The sequence below is a fragment of the Microcebus murinus genome, chromosome 5 (genome assembly GCF_040939455.1).
Source record: "Microcebus murinus isolate Inina chromosome 5, M.murinus_Inina_mat1.0, whole genome shotgun sequence".
In the NCBI taxonomy this organism is placed as follows: domain Eukaryota; kingdom Metazoa; phylum Chordata; class Mammalia; order Primates; family Cheirogaleidae; genus Microcebus; species Microcebus murinus.
The window spans coordinates 8424744-8450985 of NC_134108.1; the positions used below are offsets into that span (position 1 = coordinate 8424744).

A 26242-nucleotide genomic window follows, 5' to 3' on the forward strand; every position below is an offset into this window, starting at 1 on the left:
AGCCACCTCCAGCTCTGCCCTGCAACCCTACAGCCTCCGGCCTGCGCCCGCTTTCCACCTGCCTCCGGGGCCGCTCCCCACACGCAGCCAGACTGACTGTTCAGTCAAGATGTGACCCAACCCCTCAGCTCCCAGCTGAAGCCCTGCACTGGTCTCCACCACTGCAGACGAAGCCTGGCTCCTCACGGTGGCCTGCAGCTCTCTCTGACCTCCCGCTACACCCACGCCCACGGCCCCTACTCCAGGACGCCACTGTCCCTCTGACTCGCCAGGCTCACTCCCACCCCAGGCTGCTGTCCCCGCTGTTTCGAGGCCTGGAACGGCCACCCACGGCTTTGCAGGGCTCCTCCTCAGGTCCCAGCCAAACGTCACCCGCTCAGAGACACGTCCCTATCCACCCGACTAGAGCAGCCACTTCCCTTGCCACCGTCACATCTCCCTTCTTGTCTTCATTAAGGCACTTAGGCTATTAGTTTACCTGTCGCTGGTCTTCCTCTGTAGGACAAATAAACGAATTCCCTTGAGACCCACATGAAGAAAGATCACAGAACTACGACAACTACTAAGACAGATGATGCAGAAGTCACTGTAGGTACCGTAGCTCCCAACCTGGGGACTGGGCAGCTCCGAGGTGAAGGTGGGGGCGTGTGTGGAAGACAGGCGCGTGCACGGGAGGGCGTGCGTGCTGGCGCATGTTGGCAGCGCAACTGAGAACCCGTGTGTGAGCAGTTACGGGCAGTGTGCGCCAAGCACTGAACAGAGATTGCGTAAGTAATACTTCAACATTCACACGCTGTTCTCAGTGAACTCAGATGCTGAATGAAAGTCAAGTTCCAAGGGAAGTCCAGCCACGTTCACACACACAGGGGTGGCGAGTGGACATGGATGCCCACTGGAGTCATCACCCTCCCCGGGGCAGGACCCGGGAACCGACTGGAAAGCCTGGCGAAGCCCGCATGGCTTCCGTCAAGGAAAAGGGCCGTCCAAACAGCCCAAACAACCAAAAAAGAAAATAGAAAACTAGATTTTTTTCCCCCTCCGGATTTTGATTTTAAGAGAAGAAAACAAACCATAAACAACCAGACAGTGATCTGGAATTTATTCAAAGAAACCACTTCCCAGGCCCACTGAGCAACTCCACCAACAGTCCCCAGAGAGATCTGGGGCCTCTCAGCCTGGGCTCTGGCCACCCCAGGGAGGCCTTCGGCACGGCCTTCCTCCCTGACACACGTCTGAATCCTCACGGGACCCGCCCCCACCTGGAACCTCCCCCATACTGCCAACCCTGCGTGCTGCTCAGCCAGGCTCGCTGCACTGACTCGTGCTCAGGGCGCCCGTGGTATCCTAGTTCGCTGTGCAGCTCGTGGTATCCTAGTTCGCTGACACAGTAACTGCACGCTTCACACGTGGCAGGTGTCAGAGCAAGGATGGACCCCCAGCACGGGCTAAGCGCACTCTAGTGGACGTCCGCCATTGTCCTGGACACGGGCAACAGAGACGTGTGCTCTCGGGCCCACCGTAAGAGGCCCTCTGACCTAACGCTAGAAGTACCCTGAAATTCACTCCACAGAGGGAGACATTCGTGACAGTGAAATAAAAACTCAGTTTTGCTTCTTTCAAGAAATAAAATCTTACCTAATGACAAGCACTACAAAAGTCAATGCAGTCAAAAATTTTAACCTGAGATCTGAAAAACAAAGAAACATCCTTGTTAAAACCTTAGAAGCAAATTCCACTCTCATCTCAGAGATCGTAGAAGATGAAAATGAAGCCGAGTTCCCTGAACAGGCCCTCCTCCCTCCCTGGACTTTGAAGCTCTGCTTTGCCTGCAGCCCAGGAGGAATGCTGGCCCCTCCCCCCCTGGGACAGAGGGTGACCAGGGAGGCCACGGCCACCATCCTCTGGCGGATACAGATCAGGGGAAGGATCCATAAGGTCAGGCTGACTTGCCCAGCTCAGGACTGACAGCACAGCCCGTGCGCTCCTCTGCAGGGTGCGGTCCCGGCAGGACTTGGGATGCTGCAACAGCCCCGCTGCACCCAGGGCTCCGACCCCAACTACCAGAGTTACCCAGTTAGGCCTGCTGTGTCTCCCAGGGACCCAAGGCCCATGGGAATAGCCAAGTCCTTGGCCCCTCAGGGAAGGCGCCGGGCTTGGGAGACTCCAGCTACTTCTCCCCCCCACAAAGCCACTCCCACCCTGCACTGAGTGACTCCGATTCCAAAAGGGGCACTTACCCACATAAGGCATGTGACGTAGCTCAGAACATGCCCGCACTATCAAGAACAAAAGGTATAAAATATACACAGCTGCCACCACCATGAAGAAGATCTTCATTCCCTAGAATGAAGCAAGGAGGCGCTTGAGTAGAAACGGGGCCTGGGTGCTCTTCTCCTCCCGCCCCGCCACCGGCAGGAGAGCCATTTGCACAAGGGACTAAGAACCCTGGCACAGAACAAGAATGGCTCCCACCCCAACTGTCCCCTCAGTCCCCGCTATGAGCACAGGCAGCTCACCCCAAGACGACGCCCAAGCCCTTGTCAATCAGGGGAGCAAGAGCCCAACTTCCTCTACCACACGCCACACTGCTGGCACAGGCCTGGGACATGGTGGTGCCAACACGTGGTGGCCATACTCTCCCTCTCCCTGGGGCGCCCTGGCTCCCCACCCTGCTTATGGGAGGGTGGCATCAAAGATGCCAGTTCCCAGGGCTGCACCTTGGGAACCCTCGGGCGAGTCCCAATCTTTTTTGAACTCCGTTTTCTTATCTGTGAAATGGGGGTTTGAGTTAGATGTTCTAGAAGATCTTAGGTCTAAAAGCTCACAATTCTGTGATTTTGTTACAGGAAAATAAAACATCTTCTGAAGACAGAGCTGTGATGGTGAAAGCCCAGCAGGTTCCGACGGGGGTCAGGCCCCAGGCTGCACGACAACCCTCGCCACAGAGCCTCCGATGGGGAGGCCCCTGCGCCGTCCCCTCCTCCTGTCCCTTTCCCCGTCCTTTCTGCACCAGAATTCCCCTCTTATGTCAAGGCACAGAGTCCTGGACTGCAAATCAGGAACTGGGATTCTGTTTCTGCTCCAAAGAGCCTGTGTGACTTTGGGCCTCATTTTCTTATCTGTAAAATGAAGGGATTGGACGAGACTGGCTGTTTCAGTGCCCGAGATGTCTCTGCTCTGGCGTCTGCCTCAGTGACAGGCGCAGACCACTGTGTCTGCTCCTGAGCCTTGGTGGCTGCTCTCTCAGCCACCTGAGCGGGAGGGGAAGGGCCACCAACAAGAACCACAGTGGCCTCATCCTCCCATATGCTGCCACTCTAACAACCACAAACCAAGAACTGGAAGTAAAAACATCATTTTTTTTTTTTGAGACAGAGTCTCGCTTTGTTGCCCAGGCTAGAGTGAGTGCCGTGGTGTCAGCCTAGCTCATAGCAACCTCAAACTTCTGGGCTCAAGCAATCCTGCTGCCTCAGCCTCCCAAGTAGCTGGGACTACAGGCATGTGCCACCATGCCCGGCTAATTTTTTCTATATATATTAGTTGCCCAATTAATTTCTTTCTATTTTTAGTAGAGACGGGGTCTTGCTCTTGCTCAGGCTGGTTTAGAACTCCTGACCTGGAGCAATCCTCCCGCCTAGGCCTCCCAAAGTGCTAGGATTACAGGCGTGAGCCACCGCGCCCGGCCTAAAAACATCATTTTAAAGAGTTTATTTCGGCCGGGTGCAGTGTCTCACACCTGTAATCCTAGCACTATGAGAGGCCAAGGGGGGAGGATTGCTCAAGGTCAGGAGTTTAAGTTCGAGACCAGCCTGAGCAAGAATGAGACCCCATCTCTACTAAAAATAGAAAGAAATTAGCTGGACAACTAAAAATATATATATATTTATATATATATATATAATTAGCTGGGCATAGTGGCGCATGCCTGGAGTCCCAGATACTTGGGAAGCTGAGGCAGGAGGATCGCTTGAGCCCAGGAGTTTGAGGTTGCTGTGAGCTATGATGACACCACGGCACTCTCTCTAGCCTGGGCAACAGAGCCAGACTCTGTCTCAAAAAAAAAAAAAAAGAGTTTAATTATTGTATTTTTCCCTAACTTTCCACCCTGGACCTTTCTATGGTCCTTCCCAAGGAGCCAGTTAGTAAACTTGTGTTACTAGCACAATTTAAGTTACAAAGGTCAGTAATTTTATAAAATAGCATTTTAAAAAAGTCCTTCGGCTTCATTAACAATCCTTACCTGAAAATTTCCAGTGTCAACTCGGTATTGGTACATTGGATCGTGTAATTCATTAACTCTAAAAATTGACATTATAAAAAAATTATAGATTAATAACGAGCACTACTTTTTTACATTTTTTCTCATTTGACTTTTTGTTTTCTCTATTTATTAACATAAACTACTTGCTTCCAATGGTGAAAGATTTTTAAAAAGCAATTCTAAATTCATGGGAAATCCTGTTTCATTTTTCACATAGAAGACGTGTACACTACTACTAACTGTCCTCATTCACCAGTATTGTAAAGTCGCAGTGTATTTCACTACACAAATCCCTATACCATACATTTCCCTTGCAGTTTTAACAGCTGCTTTTCCAGGTACCTTTTTAAGGGCACATGTGGACACTACAAAATAAATGAGTAGACATAGAAAGTAATAAAATTAAATATAAACATCCATAAGATGCATTTTCAAAGGAACATGGGCCACTGAGATGACAGGGAACCAGGGACTGGGAACAGGAGCAGATGGGAGAGAAATCCTATCGTCATATGGGGCACTGTGGCAAGAACTTAGGCATGCTGGGCTCCAAAATCACACCCCAGAAACGGAACCACCTCGTGGAAAGTCCTATTCAGTGAATCAGTCTGATACCATGCTAGGCTTCTGCTGTAGGCCCATTTCACAGAACAAAAATACTAATAAAGATCAACTTTGGGAGCCAATATAAGGACTCAAAAGTTTGTAGATGCAGCAAAAGGAGAAACTAAAACATCTGGTGGACAGTGGAGAGCCAGGATGGACCTGAGCACCATTCCCACCACAAGGTCTTCATCTCTCTAAAGGAGAAGTCTGAACCACATGGTACTTTTCATTTGCCATCTTAGCCTGGTAGAATCGTGGATTTTCCACAGGCCATTCAAGCAGAAACAAATTCTTCAGCTCAAGTCATACAGTATCCCTTCTCATCTGCAGTTCTGCTTTCTGCAGTTTCAGTTACCCACCATCAGAAAACATCAAATAGAAATTTTCGGAAGTAAACATTTCATAAGTTTTAACACATTAACTGCCCTGTGAGTTGTATTTAACTCATGCTAGTTTTGAGCCCAGGGCTTCTTGAAGCATATGTAACTTACATGTCTCTTTACCTTGGGAGCTGCATGAACTATTTTTCAAGTTGTATATAACTCACGCATAGAAAACAATAAAAAATAACAAATTTTTCATTAAATTAGAAAGGATTATTTTGTTTTCAAAGTTTTAATTCTATTTTCATAATAGAACACCCATCGCCCCAAGGAAAAATTTTTTTCTAGCGTGGCAGTCAATGTGTAAAACTGCGCGCCATTCTGAGTAGTGTGATGCAATCCTGCACAGTGACCATCCCACTGTCACCATCCTGGGACATGAATGCCCTCTGTTCAGTGTCTCCACCTGCCCATCATCACACCACCCGCCCCACAGTCATGGACATCACCGTGACTGGATAATCCAGGGTCACCAGAAGCAGATGCCCTCCTGCAGATGTGTCATCAGAAGGCCAACAGTAGACTAACGGCTGGTCACAATGCCCATGTCATTCACCTCATTTCCTCTCATCTCATCATCTTACATCATTACAAGAATTGTGAGTACAGTACAAGTAGATATTTTGAGAGAGAGACCACGTCACATAACCTTTATTATAGTATATTGTCATAGTTGTTTTATTCTGTTATTACTGTTATTAATATCTTACTGTGCCTAATGTGTAAATTAAACTGTATCCTAGGTGTGTGTGTGCAGGCAAAAACATGGTACAGGGACATATAGCACTTGGTATTATCCAAGGTTTCAGGCATCCCTGGCAGGGTCTTAGAACATGCCCCCCGAGGATAAGGGGGGGACTACCATACTACCAAGTTTGAAACGCTGAGAAAGACAACTCCTTTCTGGATGAGTTCACAAAATACAGTTAGACTCTGGGCCTTTCACCTTTGTCAAATGCTTTCCATGACAGATGTTTCGCACATGATAGAATTACTCACGTTTGCCATATTCCTAGTGTAACAGAAGCCAGCCACAACAGTCCAACAATGAAGAATTTAGGCAAATAGAAAGTTAAACATTTTCTTTCTCCCTAAAAAACAAAACAAAACAAAAAAGCAAGAAATAAATAAAACCTACTTCTAGCAAGATCACAGATACCCAAATTATTTCTACATTTCCATTCTTCCATTGCGAAAGAGACTGAAGACAGGTTTTCCTGGACAGCCTGGTCCTGAAGGATCGTCACCAGAGTCTGGAAAGCAAGATCGAGTCTTTAGCCCCCTCTCGGTGCCGCGGGCTGCCGGCTCACCTGAACACGGATCCCGTGGTATACACACAGCCAAAAGAGCAGCAAGGCGCACAGGAACACCGACTGGAAGAGGTCATCCAGCATCCCTGGGAGCCAGCTGTTCACCAGAAAGGACAGGGGGAAGAATGGATCTGGAAAGCACAAAGCAGAAGTGTGTGCCGGAAACGGGGCTCACCAGCACCCAGCAGAGAGCACCCTATCTCTCTGGGAGGTCAGACTCACTACCGGGTTCTCCCCAGTCAGTGCCAAAGGGAAGGCAGTGAACCAAAGGCTATTTTGTTTTTCAAAACACCTAAAAGCCAATGAACAGATTGCTGCACTGATCATGACAGCGCGCCGTATGACCTGCCATCAGCTCGTCCCGGAGGCCTGGGCGTGCTGAGCGCTGCAGCTCAAGAAGCAAGCACTTTCTGGAGCAGGGACAGAGAACAGACAGCCGCGCCTGGCCACCTCAGCCAAGTCCCAGGACTGCTGTGTCTGTAGCACGTCCAAGTTTTAACTACCAAACAGCCGTTTGTTTGTGAGCAAGCCAGACATCTGCCCCAGCTTGGGGAAACACGGCTCCCAGGAAGCACGCTACAACTCGTTCCTCCCAGGCCCCCAGACTCTGCTGGGGACTCTGGGCCTAGGCCACTTCCAACATACCTTCCAGCTTTACATTTTAAAGGGGCAAGTTCCAAAATAAAAATGGCACCTACCGTTGTACAGTAGCAGCAGAGGCAAAAGAATAGACATCCACTTCTGCTCAATTCCCCAGTCCCGCATGGAGAACTTCCGGAGGGAATGTGCGAACAGGCACTGCAAACAAACCGGCCGGTCACTGCCTCTGCTCACATCTCGCCAGGTCTTCCCAACCCAACGATCTAGGCACCACACTAAGATCTGCTGAGGTAACCCCTAGCTGAGCTGCCTGCTGTGGTCCTGGAGGCTACCAGTGACAACTGACATAAGATGGTCACTTGTTGCAGAGGGGCCACGGGTGAGACAGGTCCCAAGCTGTTCTCGCGCGGGGAAGAGGGGAGGGAACGTAAGCGCCATAGAGCGCCTGCAAAAGGAGAGCACACCCACCCTCCCACCTCCACCTGGGCAGGCTGCTCTCCCGGGCTGCCCCCAGACAGGCAGCACACAGACTCCCCCAGGGCACGGGCCGCATCTGTGGGCGCTATGAGTAGCCACATGTTCCCGGCAGTGCAACTTTCACAGATGGCACCAGCTTCTAAGGAGGGTGCCAGGGCTGGCCCATGAAAAGCCAGAAAACGTGGCTTATAACCATGGTCAGAGGATGTTTTTATTACAAACCTTCCTGAAGAAGGCGTGTTGGGCTAATGGGAGAAGTTTCTTTAAACTGCTTTAAAACAATATATAACGTGTCATTTTAGGGTTTTGTTGTTGTTTTGTTTTTTATAATCCAACATAAGCCAATAATTTTCTAGGCAACCTGCATCTCCTAGCCTGTGGGCCCTTCTCCCCACTCCAAGTTATCTGATAAGGCTTAAGTCCATTTCTCTTTTTAAAAACACACTTAGGCCTTGAGCACCAGGTCTTTGCCTGAGTGGAGCAGCAGAATCCCAGGCAGAGAGCCTTTGCAAAGCAGCGAGAATTTGCCCAGACAGAAATGTCAGCTTTCCACTTCCATTCATGAAGCTCACCAGGGAGCGCCCTGGGGTTCCTGAGGCTCAAGCACCATGACCTCCAGCTCTGCAGACCTGGTGCCTGCCCCTGCCTCTAGCCACACCGTGTCCTTTGGCAAAGTACCAAGTGCTTCTTGGATGGCCATTGGAGTGGCCCACACAGCGAACTCCCCGTCAGCACTGGGGCAAGGAGCTAATGGGGCAGACACCACCCCTCAGACCTCGAAAAAGTCACTAAACGAAGCTTACTTCCTCTCTCCCTGGTTTATCCATTCTCATCTTCACAGACTGTTTCTAAGCATGAGCATTTTCCCGCCAAGTTACTCTGTGCTTACAGACACAAACCTCAGATCCCACGAGCCAAAGGCCTGCATTTCCAAACCACTTCTATTTGGTGCAAAGAATGAAAGGTCCAGTACAATTTTCTAAGTATGAAACTTAGGAGTGTGCTGCATCTACACCCAAAGGTGGTCATTCGAATAAGGCAGAATTCCTCGCATATAGGTTAAATGGCATTTTTCATTGTACACTGATGAAAATTTACGTAAAGTCGGTGATTTGTAACAACTAATATGCTACACAGAAATCCTTACTAAATGACATCACATCACTCCTTTTTGTGCTACAGCATCTCGGCAGACACACAGAATGGTCGGTGGCATTGGGAGAGCCCACCGGATGCAGAGGCTCAAGAGTTTGGGGACACCTGCATGTGGCCTGCACTCTGAGGGTCATGACTGCGTGAATTAGCTTTGTCCCGGCCAACACTGTGCCAGGCTGTCAGGCGAACGACACTCACGGTGACAATGAAGGTGAGCACCACGAAGACAAATCGGAACCAAATTTCCAGCCTGGAAAATGCGGGGTCGTAGGTCTTCCACTAAAACAGAACGTGGGGAAAATGATTTGAAAAAACACTTAGGCACCTAAGAGGCAATACACCAGATTACTAATAATCATTATCTCTAGACGTGAGACTCTAAGTATTTAAAAGTCTTTTAACTTATACTTTCCTATATGTTTCAAAATTTAGTACAGTTTACTTTTATGTTAAAGAACACAAACATTAAAGAAAAATCTTAATTACCACAAGCTAAACGTAGTTTTAAATGGTGTTATATTAATGGTGAATCTGATAGATAAATTATTCTACAATCATAACAAGAGCATTTGAATTTTAGATATCAAAAATCAACCTTGTCAACTTCTTCATTAGAAAAAGCCACCCTTTCCATTAAAAAAAAACAGTTTCAAAAGATGCAAAAATGTGAGGATGCTCTAAAAAAGTTTAAGTAAAACATATAAATATGAATCTGAACCCATGAAAGTAAACTGCGATTCAAGTGGGCAGTCCTCAAGCTCCCGGAGCAGTTCCAGGTGTGCCAGGTATGCCAGGTGTGCTCCCGATGGAGCCGGCGACCAGGTACCACCGCTGGGCAGCAGGGCAGATGGCAGGATCTGCATCCTTCAACCTGGGTCTTGAGCCAGACTCGTACCCAGAACCCCAGAACCCTGCACTGCACTGGGCCAATAGCCCATCATTTTGATGCGCTGAATTAAAATCATCTGAGCAATTTCCACTTCAGAACAGATACTAGATTTATTTACCTAAAACATCAGAAAATACATGTGCAGACAGACACAGTTGAGAGCAGTCTGAGACACTGGACCTGAGGCAGCAACCAAGGGCAATACTGGGAAGCAACAGGGTCCTCATGGTGGCCCCAAGTCCTGGAGGGAAACCCACGCAGAGCCTCGTGGTCTCCTGAGTTGTGAACACAGCTGGCATCCAGGGAGACTCAGGTGGCTTGAATCCACATGCTAGAGGGGAGAGCTGTGCAGAGCAAGAGCCCTGATACTCGCCAAGCGCACCCCTCATGTCTCCATGTGAACACGGACCAGCACATGAGCGTGAGTAACTACTCGTGGCCTGTGCCTCTCCCCCGCAGGGCTGGTAATGGTGTCTCTTCCCACAAGAGAGAGAAAAAACTCATAATGAAAGGCATCAGGTACTGCTGAACGCTTCTGCCTCGGCAATGGGAAAAAAATCAGCCTTGAACTCAAAGCTGCTTTGGTCCCGCCCAGCAGAGTTGAAAGGCAAGGCCTGCAAAGAGCAAACCACATCCAAGTAACTTAGCAACATCACAGAGCAGAGGGCCAAGAATATTTATAAAAATACAAAGCCCAGCTATCAGTAATGTCTGGCATTGAACCAAAATTACCAAACATACAGAAAAGCAAGAAAATATGAACCACAACGAGGAAAAAAGCTAACCAATCCAAACCGGCCCAGAAATCAAAGATGACAGAATTAGTAGATGAGGACACGGAGAGGCTGGATGAAAGATTCGCAGAGACCCCACAGAGACTTGGAAGATAACCGGCGGCAGAGACCCCACAGAGAATGGTGGCCACGAAGACACGGCAACCGAAACTGCCTAAACTGAACAAAGCATCGGTGAGCCAGGGGACAACTTCAGGTGGCCCAACAGACACATATTTGGAGTCCCTGAATTTTGGTGGTGGGGACCAGGAAGACAGAAAAAGTATTTGAAGAAATAATGGCCAAAACTTTTCCAAATTCGATGGAAACTATAAACTCACAAATCCAAGCAGCTCAATGGACCCCAAGCACAAGAAGCATGAAGAGAAGTACACCAAGCAACAGCACAATCAAATTGCTTAAATAAGTAAACACTTAGAATATCCTTTCTAAGGAAAAGGGTGGAGGAGAGCAGGGTTGTTATCACAGAGGACAAAGATAAGGATGGAAGCAGATTCCCTGTTAGAAAAACACTAGCCAGAAGACAGGGACCAACATTTTCAAAGTATGTAAATTAAAATGACAATGCAATACTACACCTATGAGAACAGCTACAATTTAAGGCTGACCACACCAAGCTCCGACAAGGACGTTAGTGACTGAGACCCCCATGCCCTGCTGGTGGTGATTCAAAATAACACCACTGCTTCGGAAAATGGTATGTCAGTGTCTAAACCACGTGACAACCACTCCACTCCCAGCATTCACCCACGAGAAATGAAGGCGTATGTCCGCACACAGATTGAGGCACATGGGCAGAGCCGCTTTCCTTGTGACAGCCCCAAACTGGAAGCAGTCCAAACAGCGATGGCTAAACAATAACCGCTACATCCACACAGGAATATTTCTCCACAATAAAAAGGAATGAACTATGGATACATCCAACATCACCAATCGACCTCAAAATGATGATGCAGAGTAAAAGAATTCAAACACAGCAAACAAGTACATGTTGTATTGTTCCATTTATGTAAAATTTTAAAAAATGCAAATGAGTCTATAATGAAGGCAAAGGTTGCCTGGGGATAAGTGACAGGAGGAAGGGACCTATTTAGGGGTAACAGGTGGCAAGGGGGGGACACTTAATTATCCTGATCATGGGGCTGGTTTCCCAGGTCAAAATGGTTGAATTTTATATTTAAAATACGTGCACTTTGCTGTATGTCAATTATACCTCAATGAAGCTGTCAGAAAACCAACAGCTAACAATGGATGTTAGTGGGACAGTGGAGATCATAGTGACAAAGGGCATATGAATTTTTGGTTTTTTTTTTTTTTAGACAGAGTATCCCTCTGTCTCCTGGCTAGAGTGCAGTGGTGTCATCATAGCTCACAGCAACCTCAAACTCTTGGGCTCAAGCGATCCTCCCACCTCAGGCTCCTAAGTGGCTGGGACTATAGGCACATGCCACACTAATTTTTCTATTTGTATTAGAGATGGGGGCTCACTCTTGCGCAGGCTGGTCTTGAGCTGCTGAGCTCAAGGGACCCTCCTGCCTCGGCCTCCCAGAGTGCTAGGATTACAGGCGTGAGTCACCGCGCCCGGCCAGCATATGAACTTGAAGTCTGAGACTCAGCTTCAAATCCCAGCTTTTCCAATGCTTTACTTCCAGCTCACTAAACCTCAGATTTCTCCTCCATAAAATGGGGGGGATGCTATTCCTACTTCACAGAATTATCATAACATTTACATGAAATCATGCATATACAAAGTTAAGCACAGTGCCCAGCCATCAGAAAAACATATGAAATATGTTTAAAGTAAGTGACAAAAGTTTTTTTGTGTTTTTTTCACCCATGGACTGTAACCACAGGCCCCTGGAGGGAGGATTTTGTCTTAAGATTCTGTCAGAGCAACAAAAACAATCAACTCATGTGAAAAATTAACACTAAAAAAATAGTCCTTTATTCAATAAATATAGCTAAGACTAAACATGCATTTTAGATCAAAAATATGAGTTAACAGGAGGGAGGCGGAGAGAGATGAGCGAAGGAGACGAAAGATAATGTTCTGTTCCAGCTTTCAACCAGGGACCCCGCCACCACCTGCTCTGACACGCAGGAGGGACACAATGCCTTTGTCACGCTCGTCCGGGTTTATTTTCCTTCCGCTGTACACCCCGTCCTTCCTGATTCAAAGAGAGCACTGCCACGTACACCTTCTCTCTGGGCGCCAGCGCAGCTGAGGAGAGTCACCTGTGTGCTCCGAGGCCAGACCAGCCTAACAGCTCAATCTGGCATGTGTTCGTGCCAAGGGAGGGAAAAGGACTTTGTCTCTTCCCTCCCGTTAGCCCAAGAAGAATGCATGAACCTCAGGGAACAGGGCCCTGGCTCCCCCCCCAGGACAGACACACCGGCCTGCTGCCACACGGGTCCAGCGAGTCAGGGCTGGAAGGAAGAAAGGTCCACAGGGATTCCGCCAAGCACCAGGCCAGTGCCCCGGTGAGGAGAGAGGCCGTCCCATGGACGTTTCTTGGTCTATCGTATAAACCCAATCCTACGGAATTAGGTTTGGCGCTTTTGTTTATTCTTAAACCCAAAAATATATTTTTGAAATTAAAAAACAAAATAAGTAAAAGGAAATATAGAGTAAGAACCCTAGAAAAGACTCAGGGTTTAGACATTCCCTTTGAAATCTTAAGCACTGTCACTCCATGCGCTAGCTTTTGCGTCAAGGTCCCTGTGGCATCACAAGGCTGTCTTTGTCCTTTCAGAGACTAGGCTCGCCCTGAGATACTGTGAAGTTACATTTGGAACAAGCAGCCACTTCATGCCCGAGGCCATTCCTCCCCTTCACAGTCTCCGGGACTGTGGTCCAGCTCACCCAGCCGTCCACTCAGCATCTGCCGAGCACCTACCTGTACTACATGCAAGCAAAGGTGTCAAATCCTGTACAGACATGCGAACTTCAAGAAAAATACAATCAATAAAATGCCTCCCGGAGCTAACTCTTCAGCAGAGAACCAATGTTATCTCCTATCCTCAGTGTCCCCTGAATGGACAGCCACAGGAGCACTCAGGATGGGGGACGTATCACAGCGACCTGAGCAGCACTAGCAGAATTCCTGGAATACAGACCTGTCCTCAGATTCACAGCCTGGAGACTGAACAGTGTAGATTAATTTTGCTTGTTTTTGTAATTTATACACATGGAATCATATACCATGTACTATTTTGTATTTGGCTTACTCCATTCAATATTATGTGTGTGGAAGTCATCTGCACACTGCATAAGGCTGACATCATTCATTCTCGTTGCTGTATAGTACTCCACTGTAGGAAAACAGCACAGTCTATGTGTTCATTCTACTGCTCATGGGTAGTGTTGTAGTTTGGGGCTGTTAAGAATTGTGCTGCTATAAATACTTAGATGCATATCTTTTGGTCAATACACGTATGCATTTCTGTTGCACCAATGCACACTATCACATGCAGGGTGTGAGAGCTCTGATCACTCCACGTAAGTGCCAGCTTCAGCATGTTCTGTCATATTCATTTTACCCATTCTGGTGGTGTGTAGCAATATCACTAAAATACCTTTAGTATGTATTCGTTATAGCTTATAACTTCCAAAAAGGAATGAACGTAGCTTCAATAAAAAGCCAGATTAGATCGAAATCATTTTTCTAAGTTTTTTTAAAAGGCAAAAGAGTAAAAAAAGAAAAATGTAGATAATTATGCCAGAAATCTGTATTAGGATGTTAATGATAACTGTAATCCTACAAAAAACTTTTTTCTGAAATTTGATACCCTATACCAAGAGAGAAATGTGATGAGTTCTAGAGCTTTCATTCTCTAATAAAAGGAGTTACAACCAATAATCGAAAGGAATTCTGTTTTTCTTCCTTGCTGTTTACACAAAAGAGTTGAAAATTTATATCTGCACAAAGACCTACAGATAGATGTTTATAGCAGCTTTATATGTTATTGCCAGAAGAAGCAATTAGATATCCAAAATAAGCACTTAGAAGCAACCAAGATGTCATTCAATTGGTCAACGGATAAACTGTGGTACATCCAGACAATGAACTATCACTCTGTGATACAAAGAAATGAGTGGTGGGGCGCCGTGCCTCACATCTGTAATCCTAGCACTCTGGGAGGCCGAGGTATGAGGATCGCTCAACGTCAGGAGTTCGAGACCAGCCTGAGTAAGAGTGAGACCCCGTCTCTACTAAAAATAGAAAGAAATTAGCTGGACAACTAAAAATATATATTTATGAAAAATTAGCCAGGCATGGTGGTGCATGCCTATAGTCCCAGCTACTTGGGAGGCTGAGGCAGGAGGATTGCTTGAGCCCAGGAGTTTGAGGTGGCTGTGAGCTAGACTGACACCATGGCACTATAGCTCAGGCAACAGAGCCAGACTCTGTCTCCAAAAAAGAAAAAAAAAACAAACAATGAACTGTACACGTTAAAGCATAAATTTTATAGTATGTGAATTATATTTTAATAAAGCTTTTTTTTTTTTTAAAAGGTACTTATTAGTATCTTCATTTACTATTCACAACTCTTTGGGGTAGCTATTTTATAAATAGGGAAACTGAGATTCAACAAAGTCAAACTAGTAAATGATGGAGCCAGGATTTGAACCCAGCTCACCTGTCCAATCTGAAACCCTCACCCCTAGTCACTATGCTGGTTATACTGACACCTAATGAGTTGAGGGGATAGAAGGTAGATTTCAGCTTGACACAACAAAGGATCATCTAAGAATTACAGCAGGGGCCCCTCCCAGAGGTTCTGGCAGGTCTGAAGACCACTCCCAAGGGCTGGAGAAGGAAGTCTCACATTCGTGGGAGGGTCTGCCGCCTGATGGCCCTTAACTGCCTTCCAACTGGAACACTGCTGTATACTCTCTATTCTGAATCTCAGAACACCTAAGGATTCTTCCAATTTCTGATGTTGTTTCCTTAAGCTACTCTTGGTTCCATATTCCTAAGAAATTGTGGTTTAAAATACAATATTTTTAAACTTTATACATCTTCCACTGTCCAAAAAAACATTATTTAGACACTGTGATATATTCCTATCACTCAACAAAAGAACAAGAACTAAAAAGTGAGCCATAGGAAACATGTGCAGTCAGCTGGTATACTTACTGTGAAGTTCATTTCCTTGATAGCTTCAGGTAGCTTCAGGTGTTCAAATCCCACAATCACTGTATACCGAGTGTAATTCAAGTAGCCAAGGTGAGCCACAATAATTTCTGCACATTTCTGCAAATACACAAGAAAGATTTGTAACTTTAAAGCATGCAGGACTCACTCTCCCACCAACTGACCCATGAAGTAATACATTTCAGCAACAGATGAGCAGAACTCATCATCTCCAGGGAACTCGCCAAAAGCCCAGAAAAAGTCAGATGCCAGCCAAAAACAGTTCCTAGAAAGAAAGAACCAAATGGCCATTTTTGGAAACACAGTATATGATTTATAGCAATTAGAATCTTTTTATTTGGGATGATTAAAACTAATATGTAACCTGCATAAAGCAGTTAACAGCACAACACAAACCTGACATTTTCATAAATACACTAAGGCGTGCGGTGGCGGAACGTAAGCTAACACACGTCACCTCAGCACCTCCGCCTAGTGTGTCATCCGTGGCCCACATCTGCAGTCATCGTAACGGCACACAGAGGGATTACATACTTCCTTTCTCCCCTCCCAGCCAAAGGCTGCTGGGCAGCAATGAGTGTGATCTTGTGGTGTGTGTGCTCTGCTGTCTTTTGTCCTTCAGAATTAAGCGTCAGGTCTCCTCTGCTCGAGTTAGTGCCCTCGGAGCTGCAAGGAGGAGCTTCGTCAGAGGAAGCTCATTCAGGGGTGCCCCCAGAGCCGCAGGGCCACCCCGTCCCACCTCTGCCCTTGGGGACGTCGCTCCACCCTCTGAATGGACACGCTCTCCCTAGGCTGCATGACAGTCCAGCCACCGCCCAGAGCAAACAGGCAGACCTCTGGCTTTCCAGGTGGCACTGTCATCACTATGGCTCTGAACAGGGCATCACCCAATGGTGGGTCAGAGGCTCCCTAAACCGTGCATGTCTGAGGTCAGGGTAAGAAAACAGACCTGAGTTTTACAAAAGAAGCCTTAAAAAGACAAGAGGGCAAGTGGCAGAGAAGGGGCTGGGTAGCACGGGGGAGCTGACCTAAGGGACAGGAGAGGACGCAGAGAGGAGGTTTGTGCAATGGGCTGAGGTGGCACGAAGGTCACCACCTCAAATCTCCAAGACCCTGGCCAGCTGGCTACCCGGGCCTGGACCAGTGCTTGGCCAGGAGGAACTGCCGGGGAGGGGACATGAGCCCTCTTGCCAGCCACTCCTCCACCTTGCACCCTCCCACGTGGAAGCACAGGTCACCCTCAATGTTTCATCTCATTAGAGCTGTGGTTTCCTTCCAACCTGACCAGCTTCCCTCATTTGAATTTCCCACCGGCCCTCTGGGCATGCAAGTATGTGGGCCACACTCTCAGCAAAACTAACTCCAGCTTTCCTCTCTAGAGACAGAGGACGCATGATCAGGAATGGATGGTTTAATGTTAGTTAATACCTTTTTGTTGGCTAGAGAAACACTTCTTATAAGTTTAAGAATTTGTCTCAATTTTCAGTGGATATTTTAATTGACAAAGGAGTTATATGTCAAGCTGTATATATTGTTAAGTATAAAAACTACAGTGAAAGCACCAGAGGATTTGAGGGTCCCAAGTTCAAGCCACAGTTCTGCTGATTACAATGCACCTCTGAAAATCACCTTGTGATGAGACCACAGCTTTCTCACCTACAAGGTGTGCACAACCTTGTTACCTAAGGCAGACAAGGTTTTTTTCTTTACATAAAAAAAAAAAAGTTAATATAAGAGGGTGGTAAATATCTCTGTAATGTAAAAATTCTATGTTTTTGTAAGCCAGGGCAATGCTCCTTGCAGGGTTAGGGAGAGATCTGAGTGGACAGGGAACAGAAGGGAGGCATTCCCAAAGGATGGCACAGTGTAAACTGAGCTGGGGACACCAACAGGAGAGGGAGGAACCACGGAAATATACTGAAGGACCATTTTCAAGGTGCAAAGCGTGGCAAGCACATCCAAGAAGCAAGAGTGCAGACGAGCCAGCTCCCGGCAGCCTGACCATACTTGAAGCAGGCTTTAGGTAGTGCGACTAGCTCGTCCCACTTTTAAAACTGAATGTCCAGTGTGCTGGGAAGCACCTGAGCACAGGCAAACAAGGATGAGGAGTCCACTAGCTTTAGGATAGGCAGGCACAGACCAGCTGTCCGCCTAGGGCTTGGTCTGAGGAGCAAAAAGGCCAGGTGGGTGGAGGTGGCAGGCCACCGTGCAGGGAAGCCAGGTCAGCAGCTGCTTGGACAGTGATCCTTTCTGACCCTCACACCTGTCATCCTTCCTGTTGCTCAGCAGAATGGATCGAGCCCCTCCTGCGCATAGGCATGGTGGGGGACGCGGGGGCGCCTCTCGCTGGAACACACTGCATGCTCTCGCACAGGCCACTCACCTCGCGCCTCACCACTGCACGGGGCCAGGCGGGGAAGGCTTAACCCCCACCTTACAGATAAAGAAACACACTTCGGAAGGTGGCTCGGCCCTGCTCTCACAGGTGAGAGATGGCAGCAGGGTGACAGGCCAGTCACTTCTGATGCCTTCACTAGACCCCACCCGGCACGGGATGGGCGCAGCGGCCAGGCTGCCGAGGAAGGGGAATCAGTGCTGTGAGGGCTCTGCCTGCCTCCCCAATAACCCGGTGCCCTCTGGCTGGCTTCTGACCCACTTCAGCCTCCTCCCTTAGCCTCAACAGACAGGGACCGCAGAGGGCAGCCGCCACCGCATAGGAATCCTTCCCGACCTGAATTCTTTCTTGCCAGGGCTCGTGTTTGCACTGTTAGTAACTGGGCAGTATGCACAGTGCTTAAGGCCACAAGCTGCAGGGTAAGAGCTCATGGACTTAAATCCTGGTCCCTCCACTTACTTTCTGTGTGACTCTTGGCGATGGTTTTAACTCCTCTAAGCCTCAGTTTCTTTTTATATAAAACCAGACTCTAATACTAATTTCTCCTCCGTGGCCTGCCGGGTGGATTTAAGGGACAATGTGTGGAAAGTACTTGGCGTGCCTAGTGCCAAGTGGCCTAGTGCCTAGTGCCAAGTGGCCTAGTGCCTAGTGGTGTGCCCCTTGGCGTGGGCCAGTGAGCAGAGAAACTACTCGCTACCCAGCTTCTGACATTACTTCTCAAATCCTATAAGCAAATGCAATGCCCTTTTCCTGATGCTCTCCAAGTTCTCCGTGCTGCCAATAACCTGCTGAGTCCTCACGTGGACGCCCTGCTAAAGCAGGAAGCTGATTCTGATTCTTTGGATTCTGAACAGGGCACAGTGCCAGTGAGATCCAGAGTGAGGGCTCATTCCCACTCTGGACCCTCATGTTCCTGATCCCACACACTGCACCCCGAGTAGATGCTCAAAAAAGTAGGCCACTGATCCTACTCTGTAAGTGTGTCTCTGCCCCCAGCAGATGGATCAGGGCATTCAACACGCAGCTGGGAACAGCCCACAGCCCTTATGATCAAGAGTGACCACGGAACAGTGGCCAACCTTCACATGAGATGGCCGGCCCATAAACATTCCTCTATGAACATACCAGGCAGTAAGTCTTTACAAACAGTAAAGACAGGTATCAAAGATGCTCAGTGTGTGTGGTGCTATTTGTGTGCATGCATATGTGTGCACATGTGTGTGTAAGTGTAAGTTATAAGAATTTTTAAGGGTATCAATGTATAAAATTAAGTTTTTCATACCATCTTTGGTATGACTCCATCTTTTTTACTGAAGAACGACATTTCAAAGCCTCTTACTGTGCTCTACCTTCTACCTTGGAGAAGCAGGTCTGTAACTCTGTGTGTAGCCTAATGACTGATGGTGGAGCAAACACACTCACCCCTGCACACGTGAGGGTCCTCGTCCGATTGTGAACTTTGTTATGAATGTACTTTGTGGTTCCATCTTGAGCTACACCATCAACTTTAACAGTCATGGGAAAGCTTGTCTGAATAGAAGTTTCTACAAAAGAAAAACATTCAGTGTCAGAGAGCATGCCCGGCACTTCATATCTACACGAGTGCCTGCCTGGCTCCACCACAGCCTTGGACCCGGGAACACACAGCAAGTCCATGGGGTTCAGTCCACACTGGCCTCAGCGCATTTGGAAGTCTCACATTCATCCAGCAAAGTAAAACCTTGCCATTAGCTTCTACCTCCAACCCAGTGCTCAGGCGTCTATGTCAAAACCTACATTTCAGATCCGTCCATTTCAAATCACAAAAGCGTAAATCTTTCATGGCTAATGAAAATATATTTTTGATTTCCCACATAAATTTTTAATTTAACTTTACATCAAAAGAGAAATAAATTCTTTATTGTTCTATGTATTTTTCTAATTACATGATCACCATAAAAAACCAATAAAAAATATAAAGATGGCATTAAACACTTATAAATCTCACCACCCAGAGATAACCATAATTCACATTTCTGTGTCTGTCCTTGCATATCATTTTCTAGACATACAAATACATAGTGATACAAAATTTATTTTTGCTTTATAAAATATTACCAAGAGCATAAGTTTTTTTGTAATATGCATTTTTTTTCACATTATTTACTGTGGTCATGGTTATCTTTTCAAATTCTTTCTCAACCAGGGTGACTCATCTGAAACACAGAACTCAGAAACTAATGTGCATGACCATCTTCTCAACTCTCCTTAGGATGGTATAAAACTGGTGCCCCTTTAGATGAACAGAAACTCATTCATCATAAACATTATAAACAATGGATGCCTAAGGGTAGGCTTCTGAGCTAGGCACCAATGACACTACGGGCCAGACAATTCCTACTTGTGGAGGTCTGTCTGGTGCACTGCAAGATGTCTGGTGGCATCCCTGGCATCTACCCATTAGATGCCAGCAGGAACCCGTCCCTCCCTAGTTGTGACAAAATAGTCTCCAGACACTGCCAAGCATCACTGGGGGCCAGAGCCATCACCTTAGGGCACCAGGACCTAATTCTGCCCCAGACCCCCACTGAAGAAGGCTGGAAGCTGCAGCACCCACACTGTACAGCCCCGAGGCCAGGCTGGCCTTACTCCACAGAGGACGAATCACAACTTGCTTTCTCTCTCACTGGAAGACATTTAAGGGGCTTCCAATGTGTTGCTATTATAAATAATGATGAATATCCTTAAACATCTATCTTTGAGCATTTGGCTAAATATTTTAAAGTTCAAATAAAAATCACCCAAAATGTCAGACTCCGTACCTTTTGATTGATCCAATTCAACAACGCACGTCAGCCATAGCTGCTGATTATACGTATTCAGTGGATTTGAAAGTATTTGAATTGGCTTTAGCTGAAAGGAAAAAAAAAGTAATCCATGTGACCTTTTGAGTCTACCAAATACCTCATCTAAACATACAAAATTTACATTTAGCAAAAAAAGGCCTGAGCATTTAGCTCTGCAACAGAAATGTCTGTGGTTTTCCTTTCCATAACAGAAGTGAAATCCTACATTCCAAAAGAAGAAAAGACTATAACTTCCAGCTGTAATTCACTTGTCTCTCATCAAAACCTCTAAACAGTTTCTACCACCTGGAGCCTTGGGGCAATATACCTACTTAAATACCAAGAAAAAGCCACTTGGAGAAATAGGAAAGAGAGCAATGATGAGATATATAATGAGATAAGAAGGGCTACCAAAGACATACTTTCACATTTACAAGATAATGTGTCTCGATAATTCTTTTTTTTTTTTTTTTTTTTTGAGACAGAGTCTCACTCTGTTGCCCAGGCTAGAGTGCTGTGGCGTCAGTATAGCTCACAGCAACTCAAACTCCTGGGCTCAAGCAATCCTTCTGCCTCAGCCTCCTGAGTAGCTGGGAATACAGGCATGTGCCACCATGCCCAGCTAATTTTTTTCTATATATTTTTAGTTGGCCAATTACTTTCTTTCTGTTTTTAGTAGAGATGGGGTCTTGCTCTTGCTCAGGCTGGTCTCAAACTCCTGACCTTGAGCAATCCACCCACTTCGGCCTCCCAGAGTTTGATAATTCTTTAGTGTCTGTATGCCAGACATGTCGCCATTTGACATCTGTTATGTTCACCTTTATGAAAGTCTTAATGCCCCTGGAGAGAAAAATTAGACGGGACCATGTTGCCAATGATTCTTCCACAGTGACTCCTTAAAAAAAATAGTATTGGTGTCTAATAGCAGGATACAGAGAGAGTTATTTAACGAGCCCACCCATGGTTCCAAAGAAAAGCATTATTTGAATGCATCAACTTTGCACATGTTGTGTATTTTTTTAAGAGATGGGGGTCTCACTTTGTCACCCAGGAGGCTGGAGTGCAGTGGCATGATCATAGCTCACTGTAACCTCAAACTCCTGTGCTCAAGTGATCCTCCTGCCGCAGCCTCCAGAGTAGCTAGGACTACAGGCTCATGCCACCACACCCAGCTAATTTTTAAAATTTTTTGTAGAGACAGGGTATCGCTATGTTGCCCAGGCTAGTCTTGAATTCCTGGCCTCAAGCAACCCTCCCAACTCAACCTTACAAAGGGCCAGGATTACAGATGTGATGTTTGTGTTTTAATGTTTCTGTCAGGGTCTCAATGAAACTTCCTAAGACTGAGGATTTACCTAAAAGCCATCAGGACAATAAAATCCACCAGAGGATAATTTACTGCCTTTCCAAAGTGAGGATGGTCCCTTGGAAGCAAGCCAGTTTGGTGGAACGGCTGCTATTTTCAGTGTTAAAAAGAGTCTCACACCCTGAGACAGAAATGTTAAAAGACCAACCACCATCAGGAAACCATCCATGGTGGCACCTCTTCAAATCAGATTATTAGCCCGAGAGTTACAGAAAATAAAAGAATGAAAAGAAAATGTGAAGACAGGCTTAAACAGGGGGTCATTTCAAACTAGCAGTAGCAAAAAGAAAAGTCAAAAGGTGTAAATTTTAGGATATTTTTTTCTTGCCTTTTTGAGAAATCATAAGGGTAGAAACCTAGCAGTGAAGTGGGATAAGAGAGAGGAATAGGAATCTGGGGGAGTCACATAATCAGATGTAAACTATACATATTCTGGTGACATGAGGATGAAGGACAACTGTATTCAGTTTATAGATAAAGATATTACGTGTCTGACAGGCAGAAAAATAAAAAGGTTTAATTGTTTGGGCTCTCACAAGTTAATATTCATCCAAGAAAACCAAAATTCTCCAATTGAAAGAACCTATGTTTTTCTTTAAAGACAGTAAAAAGTTAAAGCACATTAAAAAAAAAAAAGGATTTTTCATTTCAACTGAGTTCATGCAAGGAATATCAAATAATCATTAGAAAGAACTATTATGGTTAGGAACCTGACACAGACCAAATCTGGGCAATTACAGTAAGTACCGTAAGCACAGTAAGTACAGTAATTACCAAAATTGGGCAAATACAGTAAGAAAAAGTTAGATACCCAGGTGATCATTGTGAAAACTTATAATCATAAGGACTCATAAGAAGAAATAGCTCACACTCAAGGAATCGGGATGAGTTAACCACCCTTTGGAAATGCACTGCTTGCTGCTCCGAGAGCTAACACCACCATCCTTGCTAAGGACTGAGGTTTGCTACAGCAGAAAGGGCAATTTTGGGAAACAAGAACCCAGAGGCCAGCAGGTGACAGTGGAGTAAGACGTGTGTGTGGCCTGAGAAGCAACTGCAGGGCGAGGGCAGCCACACCAGAGACCGCCCACCCAGGACCACTTCTCAGTGACCTGGAGAAACACGCCAGGTCTGCCACTTGGACCCAGTCTTACCTTTTTGCTATTGTTTAGTGAAAAGTTAGCGGCAGAAGTCTGGATCACTTTGGGCCCTAAAGTGTAACAGAGAAGGAAAAAAGCAGGTTATAATCATATACTCACGGAGGTAGTATTGTTTACCTGGACCTTCTTTAGAGACTATATGTAAGTAAAACATAAACACACAGACACACAACATCCACTCTGCTGTGCGTCATGACTCCCAACACAGGTCGCCCAGTAAGACCCACACGTAATGTCTAGGATTTCCATGGGATACCCAGCCTCTCAATGACAGCTCTCTCTGTATGCATGGACCCAAGGAAACATTAACTATACAGATATTGTCTATATATTTTGTAACGTAAAAAGATTTTTCCTAAAAAACTAAGACATCTATTCATCCAATTAATCTAATCTTCCAAAAATATTTATTAAGTAGCACCTATAAAGAGGCATAATATATGCTAATATGAACAAAAAAGTATATGGCAGTACCTAAAATAACAGATACAAACTTCATAGACTTTTTCCCCCAATTTTTTCTTATTGTGGTAAAAAAACAACAAAATTTACCATCTTAACCATTTTTAAATGGTATTAAGTACATTCACATTGTACAACCATCACCACCACCCATCTCCGTAACTCTCTTCAAACTGAACCTCTGCACCCGTTAAAAAACAACTCCCCTTTCTCCCTCCTCTCAGTCCCTGGCAACCACCATTCTACTTTATGTCTCTATGATCTTGACTACTCTAAGTACCCATATAAGTAGGATCGTACAGTATTTGCTTTTTTGCAACTGGTTTATTTCACTTAGGATAATGTTCTCAAGATCCATCCATGTTGTAGTATGTGTCTGAATTTCCTTACTTTTTAAGGCTGAATAATATTCCATTGCATGTATAGACCACATTCTATTCATCTATCAAACACTCAAGTTGATTCCACAATTATAGTTATTGTGAATAATGCTGTTATGAACACGGGTATACAAGTATCTCTTCAAGACCCTGCTTTCAATTCTTTTGAATATATACCCAGAAGTGAAATTGCTAGATCAGATATTGCATGGAACATCCTTTTCCATTCTGTAACTTCAATCTGTGTCTTTGGATCTTTAGATCCAAAGTCTCTTATAGGCTTGCATCATAGGTTAGTTTTTCTAATCCATTCTGCCAATCTGTTTTTCGATTGGAGAATTTAATCTATTTACACTGAAAGTAATTACTGATTAGTAATTATTGTCATTTTGTTTTCTATATGCCTCGTAGCTTTTTTGTACCTATTCTAACATCCTGAAGTTTTTTTTGTTTTTGTTTTTTGTTTTGAGACAGAGTCTCACTCTGTTGCCTGGGCTAGAGTGCCGTGGCGTCAGCCTAGCTCACAGCAACCTCAAACTCCTGGGCTTAAGTGATCCTCCTGCCTCAGCCTCTCAAGTAGCTGGGACTACAGGCACGTACCACCATGCCTGGCTAATTTTTTCTATATATTTTTAGTTGGCCAATTAATTTCTTTCTATTTTTAGTAGAGACAGGGTCTTGCTCTTGCTCAGGCTGGTTTTGAACTCCTGACCTTGAGTGATCCACCCACCTCAACCTCCCAGAGTGCTAGGATTACAGGCGTGAGGCACTGCGCCCGGCCAACATCCTGAAGTTTTAACACTAATTTGAATTTATACCAGCTTAACATCACTAGAATACAAAAACTCTGCACCTTTAACAGTTTCATTCCCACCTCTTTCAATTGTTGATGTCACAAATGGACAAAATTTATCTTTATATATTATGTGTCCAAAAACCCAAAACAATTTTTAGTGCATTAATCTCTTAAATTATGTAGAAAACAAAATGTAAAGTTACAAATCAAAGCTACAATAACACTAGCTTTTAGACTAATAATTGGTTTTCTAAAAAGAATTAGTATTTTAAATCATGTAGAAAACAAAAAGTGGAGTTATGTCATTAAACAAACATAAGCTTTTATAACTGCCCATGTATTTACCTTTACTAAGATCATATGGCTCTGAGTGACTGTCTAGTGTCCTTTCATTTCAACATGCAGGACTCCTTCAGCAATTCTTGCAGGGCAGGCCTAGTGGTAATCACTCCCTCAACTTTTATCTGGCAAGGTCTTAATTTCTGTATCACTTTTGAAGGACAGTTTTGCCAGATACAGGATTTTTGATTGACTGTTGGTTTCTTTTAGCTTTTTGAATATATCAGCCCATCACCTTCCAGCCTCCAGAGTTTCTGATAAGACATCTGCTGACAACCTTGCTGAGACTCCCCTGTGTGTGATGAGTCATTCTCTCTTGCTACTTTCAATACTCTGTCTTGGCTTTCTACAGTTTGATTATAATGTGTCTCAATGTGAGTCTCTTTGACTTCATCCTATTTTGAGTTCATTGAGCTTCTTGGATGTTTATATTCACATCTTTTATCAAATTTGGGAATTTTTCAGCCATCATGTCTTCAAATATTCTCTCTGCTTTTGTTTCTCTTCTCTAAGACTCCCAAAATGTGTGTTAGTCCACTTCATAGTGTCCCACAAACCCTTTAGCTTTGTTCACTTTTCTTCAGCCTTTTCTCGTTCTGTTCCTCAGATTAAAATGTTTACATTGTCCTATCTTCAGATTCACTGATTCTTTCCTCTGCCTGATCAAATCTGCCTTTGAATCCCTCCAGTGAATTTTTCCTTTTAATTGTATTTTTCAGTCCAAAACTTCCTTTTTGGCTTCTTTTTAAGTTTTCTTTTTCTTTACTGATATTTCTATTTTGTTCATATGTTTTTTTCTTGACTTGCTCCACGTCTTCCTTTAGTTCTTTGAGCATTATTAAGACAGTTGTTTTAAAGTCTTTGTCTACTAGATCAGATCTGCTA

At 45.4% G+C, this 26242-nt stretch overlaps 1 protein-coding gene across 2 annotated transcripts in view; it reads right to left on the minus strand.

Annotated features, from left to right (window-relative positions):
• The window catches only part of TMEM181 (transmembrane protein 181), a 70197-nt gene that overhangs the window by 6873 nt on the left and 37082 nt on the right, over nucleotides 1-26242 (minus strand). For both annotated transcript variants that reach the window (XM_012759571.2, XM_076002827.1), the window contains exons 3-13: nucleotides 23375-23430; nucleotides 20831-20921; nucleotides 19452-19573; nucleotides 15617-15733; nucleotides 8991-9071; nucleotides 7259-7358; nucleotides 6561-6691; nucleotides 6250-6341; nucleotides 4241-4298; nucleotides 2238-2340; nucleotides 1636-1687 (exon numbers count right to left, since the gene is read on the minus strand). In XM_012759571.2, the coding sequence (XP_012615025.2) occupies nucleotides 1636-1687; nucleotides 2238-2340; nucleotides 4241-4298; nucleotides 6250-6341; nucleotides 6561-6691; nucleotides 7259-7358; nucleotides 8991-9071; nucleotides 15617-15733; nucleotides 19452-19573; nucleotides 20831-20921; nucleotides 23375-23430 (1003 nt within the window). The remainder of the gene's footprint in view (nucleotides 1-1635; nucleotides 1688-2237; nucleotides 2341-4240; nucleotides 4299-6249; nucleotides 6342-6560; nucleotides 6692-7258; nucleotides 7359-8990; nucleotides 9072-15616; nucleotides 15734-19451; nucleotides 19574-20830; nucleotides 20922-23374; nucleotides 23431-26242) is intronic.